Source organism: Bos indicus x Bos taurus, chromosome 28 (assembly GCF_003369695.1).
Source record: "Bos indicus x Bos taurus breed Angus x Brahman F1 hybrid chromosome 28, Bos_hybrid_MaternalHap_v2.0, whole genome shotgun sequence".
Classification (NCBI taxonomy): Eukaryota; Metazoa; Chordata; class Mammalia; order Artiodactyla; family Bovidae; genus Bos; species Bos indicus x Bos taurus.
Genome location: NC_040103.1, coordinates 9,446,892 through 9,460,613, shown reverse-complemented (window position 1 = coordinate 9,460,613; position 13,722 = coordinate 9,446,892). Strand labels below are relative to the sequence as shown.

Below are 13,722 nucleotides of genomic sequence, written 5' to 3'. Positions count from 1 at the left end.
TTGCAGATGACATAATATTATACATAAGATCAGATCAGATCAGTCGCTCAGTCGTGTCCGACTCTTTGCGACCCCATGAATCGCAGCACACCAGGCCTCCCTGTCCATCACCAACTCCCAGAGTTCACTCAGACTCATGTCCATCGAGTCAGTGATGCCATCCAGCCATCTCATCCTATCGTCCCCTTCCCCTCTTGCCCCCAATCCCTCCCAGCATCAGAGTCTTTTCCATTGAGTCAACTCTTCACATAAGGCGGCCAAAGTACTGGAGTTTCAGCTTTAGCATCATTCCTTCCAAAGAAATCCCAGGGCTGATCTCCTTCAGAATGGACTGGTTGGATCTCCTTGCAGTCCAAGGGACTCTCAAGAGTCTTCTCCAACACCACAGTTCAAAAGCATCAATTCTTCAGCGCTCAGCCTTCTTCACAGTCCAATTCTCACATCCATACATGATCACAGGAAAAACCATAGCCTTGACTAGACGGACCTTTGTTGGCAAAGTAATGTCTCTGCTTTTCAATATGCTATCTAGGTTGGTCATAACTTTCCTTCCAAGGAGTAAGTGTCTTTTAATTTCATGGCTGCAGTCACCATCTGCAGTGATTTTGGAGCCCCCCAAAATAAAGTCTGACACTGTTTCCCCATCTATTTGCCATGAAGTGATGGGACTGGATGCCATGATCTTTGTTTTCTGAATGTTGAGCTTTAAGCCAACTTTTTCACTCTCCACTTTCACCTTCATCAAGAGGCTTTTGAGTTCCTCTTTACTTTCTGCTATAAGGGTGGTGTCATCTGCATATCTGAGGTTATTGATATTTCTCGCGGCAATCTTGATTCCAGCTTGTGCTTCTTCCAGTCCAGCGTTTCTCATGATGTACTCTGCATAGAAGTTAAATAAGCAGGATGACAATATACAGCCTTGACATACTCCTTTTCCTATTTGGAACCAGTCTGTTGTTCCATGTCCAGTTCTAACTCTTGCTTCCTGACCTACATACAGATTTCTCAAGAGGCACGTCAGGTGGTCTGGTATTCCCATCTCTTTCAGAATTTTCCACAGTTTATTGTGATCCACACAGTCAAAGGCTTTGGCATAGTCAATAAAGCAGAAATAGATGTTTTTCTGGAACTCTTTTGCTTTTTCCATGATCCAGCGGATGTTGGCAATTTGATCTCTGGTTCCTCTGCCTTTTCTAAAACCAGCTTGAACATCAGGAAGTTCACGGTTCACGTATTACTGAAGCCTGGCTTGGAGAATTTTGAGCATTACTTTACTAGCGTGTGAGATGAGTGCAATTGTGCGGTCGTTTGAGCATTCTTTGGCATTGCCTTTTTTTGGGATTGGAATGAAAACTGACCTTTTCCAGTCCTGTGGCCACTGCTGAGTTTTCCAAATTTGCTGGCATATTGAGTGCAGCACTTGCACAGCATCATCTTTCAGGATTTGGAATATTATACATAGAAAATCCTAAAGATGCCACCAGAACATTACTAGAATTAATCAATGAAAATAGTGAAGTCACAGGATCTAAACTTAATATACAAAAATCCCTGCATTCTTATTTACTAACAATGGAAAATCTCAAATTAAGGAAACAATCCCATTCACAAATGCAACAAAAAGAATAAAATACCTAGGAATAAAAAAAAAAATACCTAGGAATAAACCTATCTAAAGAAACAAAAGACCTGTATGCAGAAAACTATAAGACACTAATGAAAGAAATCAAAGATGACACAAGACAGATGGAGAGATATACTATGTTCTTGGATTGGAAGAATCAATTTTGTGAAAATAATCATACCACCAAAACAATCTACAGATTCACTGAAATCTCTATCAACTATCAATGGTATTTTTCAGAGCTAGAACAATTTCACAATGTGTATGGAAACACAAAAGACCTCAAATAGCCAAAGCAATCTTGAGAAAGAAAAAGAGAGATGGAAGAATCAACCTTCCTGACTTCACACTGTACCACAAAGCTACAGTCATCAAGACAGTATGGTACTGGCACAGACACCAAATATAGACCAACAGAATCAGATAAAAAGCCCAGAGGTAAACCCATGCACCTATGGTACCTTGTCTTTGACAAAGGAGGAAGAATAAAAGAATATACAATGGAGAAAAGACAGCCTCTTCAATAAGTGGTGCTGACAAAACTGGACTGCTACATGTAAAAGAATAAAACTAGCACATTTCATAACACCATGCACAAAAATAAACTCAAAATGGATTAAAGACTTAAATAAATGTAAGCCCAGAAACTGTAAACCTCTTTGAGAAAAACATAGGCAGTATACTCTTGGACATAAATCACAGCAAGATCCTCTTTGACTCACCTCCGAGAGTAATAAAAATAAAAATAAACAAATGGGGCCTAATTAAACTTAAAGGCTTTTGCACAGCAAAGGAAACCATAAACAAGATGAAAAGACAACAGTGAGAATGGGAGAAAATAACTGCAAATGAAACAACTGACAAGGATTAATCTCCCAAATATATAAACAGCTCATACAGCTCAATATAATATCAGAAAAACAAACAGCCCAGTCAAAAAATGAGCAAAAGACCTGAACAGGCATTTCTCCAAAGAAGACATACAGGTGGCCAATAAACACATGAAAAGATGCCCAATATCATTAGTTATTAGAAAAATCTAAATCAAAACTACAATGAGGTATCGCCTTACACCAGTCAGAATGGCCATCATCAAAAAAAATCTACAAACAATAAAAATTACAGAGGATGTAGAGAAAAGGGAACCCTCCTCCACTGTTGGTAGGAATGTAAATTGAAGCAGGCACTATGGAGAACAGTATGGAGATTCCTTTTAAAACTAGGAATAAAACTACCATATGATCCAGCAATCCCACTACTGTGCGTAGACCCTGAGAAAAACCACAATTCTAAGAGACACATGTACCCCAGTGTTCATTGCTGCACTATTTCCAATAGCCAGGACATGGAATCAGTCTAGGTGTCCATCCACAGATGAATAAAGATGTGGTACATAAATAACAATGGGATATTTCTCAGCCATAAAAAAGAATGAATTTGAGTCAGTTCTAGTGAGGTGGATGAAGCTAGAACCTATTAAAACAGTAAAGTTAAGTCAGAAAGAGAAAAACAAATATCATTTTTAACACTTATATATGGACTCTAGAAAAATAGGATTGATGAACCTATCTGCAGGGAAGGAATGGAGATGCAGATACAGAGAGTGGACTTGTGGACTCAGTGGGAAAAGGAGAGAGCAAATGGATGGAGAAAGCAGCATCAACATATATACAGTATCACCAATTAAATGGACATAAACTTGTGCAAATTGCGGGAGATGGTGAGGGACAGGGAGGCCGGGCGTGCTACAGTCCACGGGGTTGCAAAGAGTTGGACACAACTTGGTGACTGAACAACAATAAAGTGTAAAACAGAAGCTGCTTTATAACACAAGGAGCCCAGCCTGGCGCTCTGTGATGACTTAGAGGGGTGGGGGAGGCGGGCAGGAGGGAGACTTTAAGAGGGAGAGGATATATGTATAATTATGGCTGATTCTCTCTTCAAGAAAATTAGAGACACCAAGGGGACATTTCATGCAAAGACGGGCTCAATAAAGAATAGAAATGGTATGGACCTAACAGAAGCAGAAGATATCAAGAAGAGGTGGCAAGAATACACAGAAGAACTGTACAAAAAAGATCTTCACAACCAAGATAATCACAATGGCCTTAGAAAGCATCACTACAAACAAAGCAAGTGCAGGTGATGGAATTCCAGTTAAGCTATTTCAAATCCTGAAAGATGATGCTGTGAAAGTGCTGCACTCAATACGCCAGCAAATGTGGCAAACTCAGCAGTAGCCACAGGACTGGAAAAGGTCAGTTTTCATTCCAATCACAAAGAAAGGAAATGCCAAAGAATGCTCAAACTACCACACAATTGCACTCATCTCACATACTAGCACGGAGAAGGCAATGGCATCCCACTCCAGGACTCTTGCCTGGAAAATCCCATGGATGGAGGAGCCTGGTGGGCTACAGTCCATGGGGTCGCTGAGAGTCGGACATGACTGAGTGACTTCACTTTCACTTTTCACTTTTATGCACTGGAGAAGGAAATGGCAACCCACTCCAGTGTTCATGCCTTGAGAATCCCAGGGACAGGGGAGGCTGGTGGGCTGCCGTCTATGGGGTCGCACAGAGTCGGACACAACTGAAGTGACTTAGCAGCAGCAGCACATACTAGCAAAGTAATGCTCAAAATTCTCCAAGCCAGGCTTCAGCAATACGTGAACTGTGAACTTCCTGATATTCAAACTGGTTTTAGAAAAGGCAGAGGAACCAGAGATCAAATTGCCAACATCCACTGGATCATGGGAAAAGCAAGAGAGTTCCAGAAAAACATCTATTTCTGCTTTATTGACTATGCCAAAGCCTTTGACTGTGTGGATCACAATAAACTGTGGGAAATTCTGAAAGAGATGGGCATACTAGACCACCTGACCTGCCTCTTGAGAAACCTATATGCAGGTCAGGAAGCAACACTTAGAACTGGACATGGAACAACAGACTGGTTCCAAATAGGAAAAGGAGTACGTCAAGGCTGTATATTGTCATCCTGCTTATTTAACTTCTATGCAGAGTACATCATGAGAAACGCTGGACTGGAAGAAACACAAGCTGGAATCAAGATTGCCAGGAGAAATATCAATAACCTCAGATATGCAGATGACACCACCCTTATGGCAGAAAGTGAAGAGGAACTAAAAAGCCTCTTGATGAAGGTGAAAGTGGAGAGTGAAAAAGCTGGCTTAAAGCTCAACATTCAGAAAACAAAGATCATGGCATCCGGTCCCATCACTTCATGGGAAATAGATGGGGAAACAGTGGAAACAGTGTCAGACTTTATTTTGGGGGACTCCAAAATCACTGCAGATGGTGATTGCAGCCATGAAGTTAAAAGACGCTTACTCCTTGGAAGGAAAGTTATGACCAACCTAGATAGCATATTGAAAAGCAGAGACATTACTTTGCCAACAAAGGTCCGTCTAGTCAAGGCTATGGTTTTTCCAGTGGTCATGTATGGATGTGAGAGTTGGACTGTGAAGAAGGCTGAGCGCCGAAGAATTGATGCTTTTGAACTGTGGTGTTGGAGAAGACTCTTGAGAGTCCCTTGGACTGCAAGGAGATCCAACCAGTCTATTCTGAAGGAGATCAGCCCTGGGATTTCTTTGGAAGGAATGATGCTAAAGCTGAAACTCCAGTACTTTGGCCACCTCATGCGAAGAGTTGACTCAATGGAAAAGACTCCGATGCTGGGAGGGATTGGGGGCAGGAGGAGAAGGGGACGCCAGAGCATGAGATGGCTGGATGGCATCACTGACTCGATGGATGTGAGTCTGAGTGATCTCCGGGAGTTGGTGATGGACAGGGAGGCCTGGCGTGCTGCGATTCATGGGGTCAGGAAGAGTTGGATACGACTGAGCGACTGAACTGAACTGAACTGATGGCTGATTCTTGTTGTATGGCAGAAATCAACACAACATTGTTAAACAATCTTCTCCAATTAAAAAATAAATTACAAAAACAAAAATGGTCCACATTGAAAAAAAGTCTTAAAAAATAAAAAGGTATTCAAACCTTTGAGGAAAAAAAAATCCCAGTTTTTTCTACAAAGAAATATGTCTTTTGGCATCAGTAAAATGGCCAGTAGTTTATCAGGAAGGTAGATCAGTCGGTCAAGAATCCACCTGCAATGCAGGAGACTGGGGTTCAATCCCTGGGTCAGGAAGATCCCCTGCAGAAGAAAATGGCAGCTCACTCCAGTATGCTTGCCTGAAAAATCCCATGGACAGAGGATCCTGATGGGCTACAGTCTGTGGGGTCTCAAGAATCAGACAGGACTTAGCAACTAAAACCATCACCATCAACCAAAATGATCAGTAAATACCATATGATTTACATGTACTTCTTTCTCCTCCACTGACCAAGTACACAAGAGTTTAAGGAGATAGAAATAAGAAAGGAAAGTTAACATAACAACAAAAGAAATGCCCTCCCTCCGTGCACCCTGGTCTCCTTCATCAGAGCTGGTTTGGCCTTTCTCTACTCACTGCAAATCTGACAGCGGAGTGTGCCCCTACTTAGCCTATTTTCAAAAAAGGGCTAAGCATTTTCCCAAGAGGCCTCTAATGTATTCACTTTTCATATCAGAAATATAAATTGTTTTCAATCTTTAAGATAGTTCACCATTTACCATAAAACAACCCCATCCCCACACAAATCCTGATAGCTTGAGTTATCATATATATAAGAGACAAAAGGTTTTTTAAAAAACTCTAAACAAAACATGTAATTTTTTAAATAAGAAGCTTGACCAACTTAACTCTGTAATTTATGTGCAAGACTAAAAGCCCAAAAAGAACTAACTTAACTTTAAAAAAGTAGAAAGAGATTACTTGGCCTATCAAATATTATTATATACTACAAGATATTACAAAATAAGGAAAGTAAGATATAGAATATCTCCTCACTTAGCACATGGCAAGACATCTAAAGACTTAAATAGCTCAACCTATAATTTTTTTTTAAAGTAAATTTGATTACATAAAAACAAAGGATTTCTGTCAAATGAAAGTCACCACTGACAAAAGTAATAAACAGATTATCAACTGAAGGAAGATTCTGCAATGTCAAACTGAAAGGTACTGGGACTTCCCTGGCGGTCCAGTGTTTAGGACTCTGCGCTTTCACTGCTGGGGCCCAGGGTTAGATCCCTGGTCAGGGAATTAAGATCCTGTAAACCACACAGCACAGCCAAAGGAAGGAAAAAAAAACAAATCTGAAAGAGACTAAAATCTATAACATACCAGGAGCTCCTGCAAATCAATAAGAAATTAAACAGAAAAATGGGCAAAAGATGTGAATAGGCAAATCAAGGGAGGGAAAAACTGAATACTCAACAATATATGAAGAAATGCTCCAACTGTAAGCCATCAGAGAGACATGAATTAAAACAAGACAAAACCAATATATATGCAATGGATGGGCAGTAATTAGAAGATTGGATAATACCAAAGAAAATCAGAACCCTTGCTTTTTGGAACGTAGACAGATACAGTCATTCTGGAGAGCAACCTAGCAGGAGTCAGTAAAATTAAGCATGTGGAAAACTCAACAGTCTCACTCCTGAGTGTATTTCCCAAACAAAGGCTCCACTGATGCATAGAGAACATATCAGAGGATATTAGAGAAGTCGCAAATTGGAGACAACCCTGGGAAATGGCAAAGTCAAATGTGCAGGATGCTCGTGTGTGGAATACTACTGAGTGGTAGCCAGATTTACCACTGTATTGCTCTATTGATTGAGTGAGGAAGTCAGAAATGGCTAACTAGTGAAGTCACTCAGTCGTGTCCGACTCTTGGCAACCTCATGGACTGCAGCCTACCAGGCTCCTCTGTCCATGGGATTTTCCAGGCAAGAGTACTGGAGTGGGTTGCCATTTCCTTTTCCAATGCATGAAAGTGAAAAGTGAAAGTGAAGTCGCTCAGTCGTGTCCGACTCTTGGCAACCTCATGGACTGCAGCCTACCAGGCTCCTCTGTCCATGGGATTTTCCAGGCAAGAGTACTGGAGTGGGGTGCCATTGCCTTCTCCGGCTCTAGTCCTGTTCAACTCTTTGCGACTCTATGGACTGTAGCCCGCCAGGCTCCTCTGTCCATAGGATTCCGCAGGCAAGAATACTGGAGTAGGTTGCCATGCCCTTCTCCAGGGGATCTTCCCGACCCAGGGATAGAACCCGAGTCTCCTGCATTGCAGGTACCACCTGGGATGATATATATAAATAACACAGTCTAAAAGAGAAAGACACAAGGAATGTCCTTGTCCAGTAAGCCTAAGAGATCACAACGTTTTCCCAGCTTGAGAGGACCTAGTCAATGTACTTTACTTGGGTGATTTTTTTTCTACCCATTAATGTTTTATTTCCCAGTAATGATACCATGATTCATAGTAAATGCTCCAAAGAGTAAACAAACATGGTATTAACTGGTTAAAGGACCAATTAGATGTTGAGGTGGGTAAGTCAGTATCACCCTTAAGAACCATCCTAAATAATGGTTCTTTAAGACAAGAACCATCCTAAAGACAAGATGATGGCATAAACCAATAAACCCCAAATACACATGATTTTAAGTAATAAATTACTGTCAACAACACAGTTACTCTATAGACAGAATGATCCCATGTAGCTCTGATTTACTTAGGACTCCCACATCCACTGCACTAACTGGGGAAAACACAGAGCAAGGAAAAGAATTTTGCATTATAAACAAATGATCCCAACACTTCTCAGCACTTTCCTGACTTGACTATATTAAAGACTATCTTCAGTTCAGTTCAGTCGCTCAGTCATGTCCGACTCTTTGCGACCCCATGAATCGCAGCACGCCAGGCCTCCCTGTCCATCACCAACTCCCGGAGTTCACCCAAACTCATGTCCATCGAGTCGGTGATGCCATCCAGCCACCTCATCTTCTGTTGTCCCCTTCTCCTCATAAGTCCCTTGCAAGACACTTCATTTCTGAATCTCTAACTTCTAGTTTGCACCAACGTGCTACATTTTGTAGACATGTCTTTGCTTGTGCAATATTCCACTTCTGAAATAGCATACTATTTCTCCTTTGATTTTAATAAGACCGGGAAGAATTAGAAACATGTAACTGCTGCTGCTGCTGCTGCTTCAGTCATGTCCGACTCTGTGCGACCCCATAGATGGCAGCCCACTAGGCTCCTCCGTCCCTGGGATTCTCCAGGCAAGAACACTAGAGTGGGTTGCCATTTCCTTCTCCAGAGCTAGATTCAAACACTTAACAATTTTCCTTTCATCTGCTGTAAAAAGATCACTATTTAAACTATTCTAAATCTTCAGGGGTTTTTGCTCCAGATACATTCAGATAAAAGAGAAATCACATACTTCATTTTTTTAAATTACATGGGAAAAGGAAGGTCAGAGGTCATCAGTAAAAAATACTGTTCAAATAAATAAATGATATCCCTGTGGGAGATATAGGTCTCACTTTACAGCAACAGTGATAAAATGTTTCTTAGTCACATATCCACCTGTTTCATGAATAATTCTAATGGTCCCATTTATCAGGACCTTAGAATCAAAGGGTCACTAGCTTACCTCTGAAAAATTTCAGTTATGGAATTCCTGAGCTGAAGATCCTTATCTGTCACATCTACTGTTATGTCCTTGTTACTGATTCTCTTGTTTCTTCACTTGCTACTTCATACCTCACAAGTTTTAATAGGTGTATTTGTTCACAAATTACAATCAGGGAGGGCATTAAAGACCTAGAGCTCATTTTAAAACTGAAAATATTGATATACTTAGTTATTGTGTTAGTTTTCTTTTTCCTCATTGTTAATGTGAGAGTCACCAACATCAAAATCACCTGGAATTATTACCCCTTACCCCAACCTACTGAGTACCCACTAATCTATTCTAACATAGAGATTTTACACACACTAGAGTTGACAGAACTACTATTGTTACCTCGAAGTGGAGAAATAAAAGTTCAATGCAGTTGCAAATAGCTTTCTGGGCTTCCTTATTTCTCAGCACCTGAACCTTCTTTGGCTTAGATGCTCAATAAACATATTGAATAAGAACGTTCAATCATGCAAAACTTCTATAAGGCCCGGACGGAATACGGTACATCAAACTGAAAAGTTTAGTTACCCTGGCGCTCAGAATATGTTTCGGGGGCACGTGTCGGGGCGTGCTTTATGGATTTGATGGTTTGTCTACCTTGAGAGGAAGCCGGGTGGGTCGGGAGAGAAGGAACGCAGGCAGCGAGAAAACACGGGACCTCAGGGTTCGCACGTTCAGAGGCGCCGCCCGCCCCCAGGGAAAGCTAACAAGGTGTCTCCGGGTGGTAACTGAATCACCCTAGAGATTAGGAGGTATTAAAGCACCGAAGCGCGGAGAGCGGGTCGCTGCGTTACCAGATGGCGTCAGGTCCTGGAGCGTGGGGGCCATGCTCCGGAGTCTTCTTTCTCCTCCTCCGGCCGGGGGACGCGGCAGAAAAGACGCACCCTCCACACGTGACGGCCCAGAGCCACGCCAGCCAGCGCCGGGCCAGTAGTTCACAGAAGGTCGGGGTCCCAAGGACACTGAGGGGCCTCCCCGCAACCAGACCCGACAGCGGGGCTTCCGTCAGGGCCAGAGCGCCGCGCGGCGCTGACAGGAGGCGCCCGGCCCAGACCGCTGCTCAGACACGTGCTTTCTTCTCGGTCACCTGGCCTGTCCTCGGCAAAGGCCTGGCGGCTAAACCAGCGCGACCGGAGGCCGAGTCGACAGGAGGACGCGGGCCTGACCCGAAGAGGAGGACGACGTGGCGACCGAGGCGCGGGGCCACGGCTGGCAGTCCCCGGTGGGTTTGGGTAACTCAGAAAACTGTTACTCTGCGCGCAATCCGGCCTCGCAGTGGGAGGTCCCGCCCCTTCAGGCCCGCGATTGGTCTATAGGAGCCCGTAGCGACTCTATTGGCTGACCGATTCAACCACTCACATGAGGCTTTGTCGCCCCCTCCCCCGCCCCCCCCCCCCCGCGATTTCTGGGAGATGTAGTTCAGGATCCCAGGTGACCCTCTGAGGTTTTGCGCGTCTCAGTCCAGCGTCTGAAAGTGTGGCCACCAGTAGTCTCCCCAAATTTAAATCCTGGTACGAAGTTGGCGCTGACTTCAAAATGTATTAATACGATGTCAAGAGGCTGGTACTTGAAGTCTGGAAGAGCAGGTACTAGTCACGCTTTACTGGTAACTGGCTTTGGGCAACATAATCTCAGGCTCCACTCTACACTTTATAAGAAAGGAAATGATAGGGTGGTGATAATTACTATTTTACAAGGTTGTTGTAGGGATTAGTAGTAGGATCGTGTGAACGTGCTGGGAAACTCTGAAGTACATACATGCATGTTAATTATCACTTTTTGACAATAAACATTTATTAAGCACACACTATGTGTCAGACTTTAGACTACACGCTGGGAATGCAAAGACAGACAAACTACATCACATCCCCACCTTTCTCTTAAGAGGAGGAACTCACAATCTGACTAAGAATAATAATTTAACAGAAAAAAAAAAAAAAATAACATGTAGTGTACCAAAGAAACTCAGAACCCCAAGGGTGTTGGGGGAAGATTTCAAAGGAGAAGCTGAGTTCTAAAGAGAAAGTATGTGCCAAGTTAAGGCCATTTTTGTAGAGAGAAACTAATGGGAAGAAACAGCACTTGAGAGAATTTGAAAATAAAGGACAGCTGTGTAAAATGAGATGGTTGGATGATATCATCAACTCAGTAGACATGAGTCTGAGCAAACTCCAGGACATGGTGAAGGACAGGGGAGCCTGGCATGCTGCAGTCCATGGGGCCGCAAAGAGTTGGACATGACTTGGCGACTGAACAACAACAACAACAACCAGTTTTGTGGAAGACAATTTTTCGATGGCCCAGCTGGCAGGGGATGGTTTCAGGGTGGTTCAAGCTTATTACATTTATTGTACACATTATTTCTAATCTAATGCCATTGCTGGTCTGACAGGGGATACTGATCCTTGGTCCAGAGTTTGGGGACCCTTGGCTTAGAGGGTAGGACAAATGATAATCAAGTATATCTTTATAAAGCAAGATTAGTACCCTGGAGAAAGATCTCTATAAGCTAGTGTCTGTCATCATCCTTGTTTACTGATGAGAAAACCAAAGTAAAGAGACGTTGGCTGATCAGAGGGCAAGAGTGCAATGCTGTTTACAATTCATTGATCACAACCAGTTGCAGATTTTTTTGTTTCTTCTCCACCCCCACTGCTTTACTTAACTAACCTAGAAGAAAAAGGCCAAAAAAAAAAAAAAAAAAAACAGAGAGAAGTTAAACTGCCCAAGGTCACATTTCTAAGAGGTGATAAAGCTGGGCTTCAAACCTGGGAAAACTGGTTTCAACATTCCCCCTGTTTATCACTAAGCCCTAATACTTTATTTGAACAGCTGATGAAAGAGCCCCCTTTCCAGAACAATGGACATACCAAATTGCTTGCAATTTCCATTGTTACTCAGATTCCCTGGCCTTAATTTACAGAATAAAGTGAGTTTATAAAATGTCACCTCACTGTTAACATTAAATAAATGTTGTCATTCATGAAACCTGGAATCTTAAATATTCTATATTTTCAATGGGAGATATTCTTATTTGGCATTTGGGGACAGATAAAACTTTAATCTTAAGATCAAAGCAGAGCAGTGGCTGTGCTTTGCTGGAGTACCCGAAAAGAGATACCCCACGTCCAAGGTAAGAGAAACCCAAGTAAGACGGTAGGTGTTGCGAGAAGGCATCAGAGAGCAGACACATGGAAACCATAATCACAGAAAACTAGTCAATCTAATTACATGGACCACAGCCTTGTCTAATGCAATGAAACTAAGCCATGCCATGTGGGGCCACCCAAGACAGGTGGGTCATGGTGGAGAGGTCTGACAGAATGTGGTCCACTGGAGAAGGGAATGGCAAACCACTTCACTTTTCTTGCCTTGAGAACCCCATGAACAGTATGAAAAGGCAAAATGATAGGATACTGAAAAAGGAACTCCCCAGGTCAGTAGGTGCCCAATATGCTACTGGAGATCAGTGGAGAAATAACTGCAGAAAGAATGAAGGGATGGAGCCAAAGCAAAAACAATACCCAGCTGTGGATATGACTGGTGATAGAAGCAAAGTCTGATGCTGTAAAGAGCAATACTGCATAGGAATCTGGAATGTCAGGTCCATGAATCAAGGCAAATTGGACGTGGTCAAACAAGAGATGGCAAGAGTGAACATCTACATTCTAGGAATCAGTGAACTAAATGGGTTCACTGGAATGGGTGAATTTAACTCAATGACCATTATATGTACTACTGCGGGCAGGAATCCCTCAGAAGAAATGGAGTAGCCATTATGGTCAACAAAAGAGTCTGAACTGCAGTACTTGGATGAAATCTCAAAAACAACAGAATGATCTCTGTTCATTTCCAAGGCAAACCACACAGTAATCCAAGTCTATGCCCCAACCAGTAACGCTGAAGAAACTGAAGTTGAATGGTTCTATGAAGACCTACAAGACCTTGTAGAACTAACACCCAAAAAAGATGTCCTTTTCATTATAGGGGACTGGAATTAAAAAGTAGGAAGTCGAGAAACAACTGGAGTAACAGGCAAATTTGGCCTTGGAATATGGAATGAAGCAGGGCAAAGGCTAATAGAGTTTTACCAAGAGAACGCACTGGTCATAACAAACACCATCTTCCAACAACACAAGAGAAGACCCTACACATGGACATCACCAGATGGTCAACATCAAAATCAGATTGATTATATTCTTTGCAGCCAAAGATGGAGAAGCTCTATACAGTCAGCAAAAACAAAACCAGGAGCTGACTGTGGCTCAGATCATGAACTCCTTATTGCCAAATTCAGACTGAAATGGAAGAAAGTAGGGAAAACCACTAGACCATTCAGGTATAACCTAAATCAAATCCCATATGATTATACAGTGGAAGTGAGAAATAGATTTAAGGGCCTAGATCTGATAGATAGAGTGCCTGATGAACTATGGACGGAGGTGTGTGACATTGTACAGGAGACAGGGATCAAGACCATCCCCGTGGAAAAGAAATGCAAA

At 42.5% G+C, this 13,722-nt stretch overlaps 1 protein-coding gene across 2 annotated transcripts in view; it reads right to left on the bottom strand.

Moving 5' to 3' along the window:
* Positions 1-10,483, bottom strand: part of MTR (5-methyltetrahydrofolate-homocysteine methyltransferase) — a 131,795-nt gene extending 121,312 nt beyond the window's left edge. For both annotated transcript variants that reach the window (XM_027531013.1, XM_027531014.1), the window contains exon 1: positions 10,015-10,483. In XM_027531013.1, coding sequence (XP_027386814.1) covers positions 10,015-10,048 — 34 coding nt within the window. In that variant the 5' untranslated portion in view covers positions 10,049-10,483. The remainder of the gene's footprint in view (positions 1-10,014) is intronic.
* Between the last annotated feature and the right edge of the window lie 3,239 nt (positions 10,484-13,722).